The 471-nt window shown below is 75.2% G+C and overlaps 1 protein-coding gene across 1 annotated transcript in view; it reads right to left on the bottom strand.

Moving 5' to 3' along the window:
* Positions 1-177, bottom strand: part of GRIN3A (glutamate ionotropic receptor NMDA type subunit 3A) — a 250,352-nt gene extending 250,175 nt beyond the window's left edge. The window contains exon 1 of the mRNA XM_007950325.1: positions 5-177. Within this exon, the coding sequence (XP_007948516.1) occupies positions 5-177 (173 nt within the window). The remainder of the gene's footprint in view (positions 1-4) is intronic.
* Between the last annotated feature and the right edge of the window lie 294 nt (positions 178-471).

The following is a 471-nucleotide window of genomic DNA, read 5'->3' as shown; positions in this document are numbered from 1 at the left end:
GGGCCAGGGTTGCAGGTGCACCGCGCCCACCCTCACCGCGTGCCCGATGCGCTTGAGGATCTGGCAGGGGTGCGGGTGCGAGGAGGAGCTGGGCACCCCGGCCAGCACCAGTGCGCAGGGCGGCGGCAGCAGCAGACAGACCCTGCTCAGCAGCCACCACAAACTCAGTCTCCTCATTACTGAGACCCGCAGGACGGAAGCGCGCCCTCCTCTGCGCCGCGCTCGCCCCTCTGCGGCCGCCGCCTGAGGTCTCCGCCCCCAGGTCCCGCGCGCGGCTCACTCGGCGCGGCCAGGCGCTCCCGGGAGCTGGCGGAGCCTCCTGGCCATGCAAGTCGGAGCCTCGCGCGCCCAGGCAGTCTCAGTGCCGGTCCCGTGTCCCTCCGCCTCTCATTCTCCGCCCTCCGGGCCCTGCTCGCAGCTGGGCGGGCGAGCGGGCGGGCCGGCGCGGGTCACCCGCGGCTGGGGCGCCTG

Source organism: Orycteropus afer, unplaced genomic scaffold (genome assembly GCF_000298275.1).
Source record: "Orycteropus afer afer isolate SDZICR_OR568_19922 unplaced genomic scaffold, OryAfe1.0 scaffold00267, whole genome shotgun sequence".
Taxonomy (NCBI): domain Eukaryota; kingdom Metazoa; phylum Chordata; class Mammalia; order Tubulidentata; family Orycteropodidae; genus Orycteropus; species Orycteropus afer.
The sequence above is the reverse complement of the archived record's forward strand: the minus strand, read 5'-3'. Positions and strand labels throughout refer to the sequence as shown.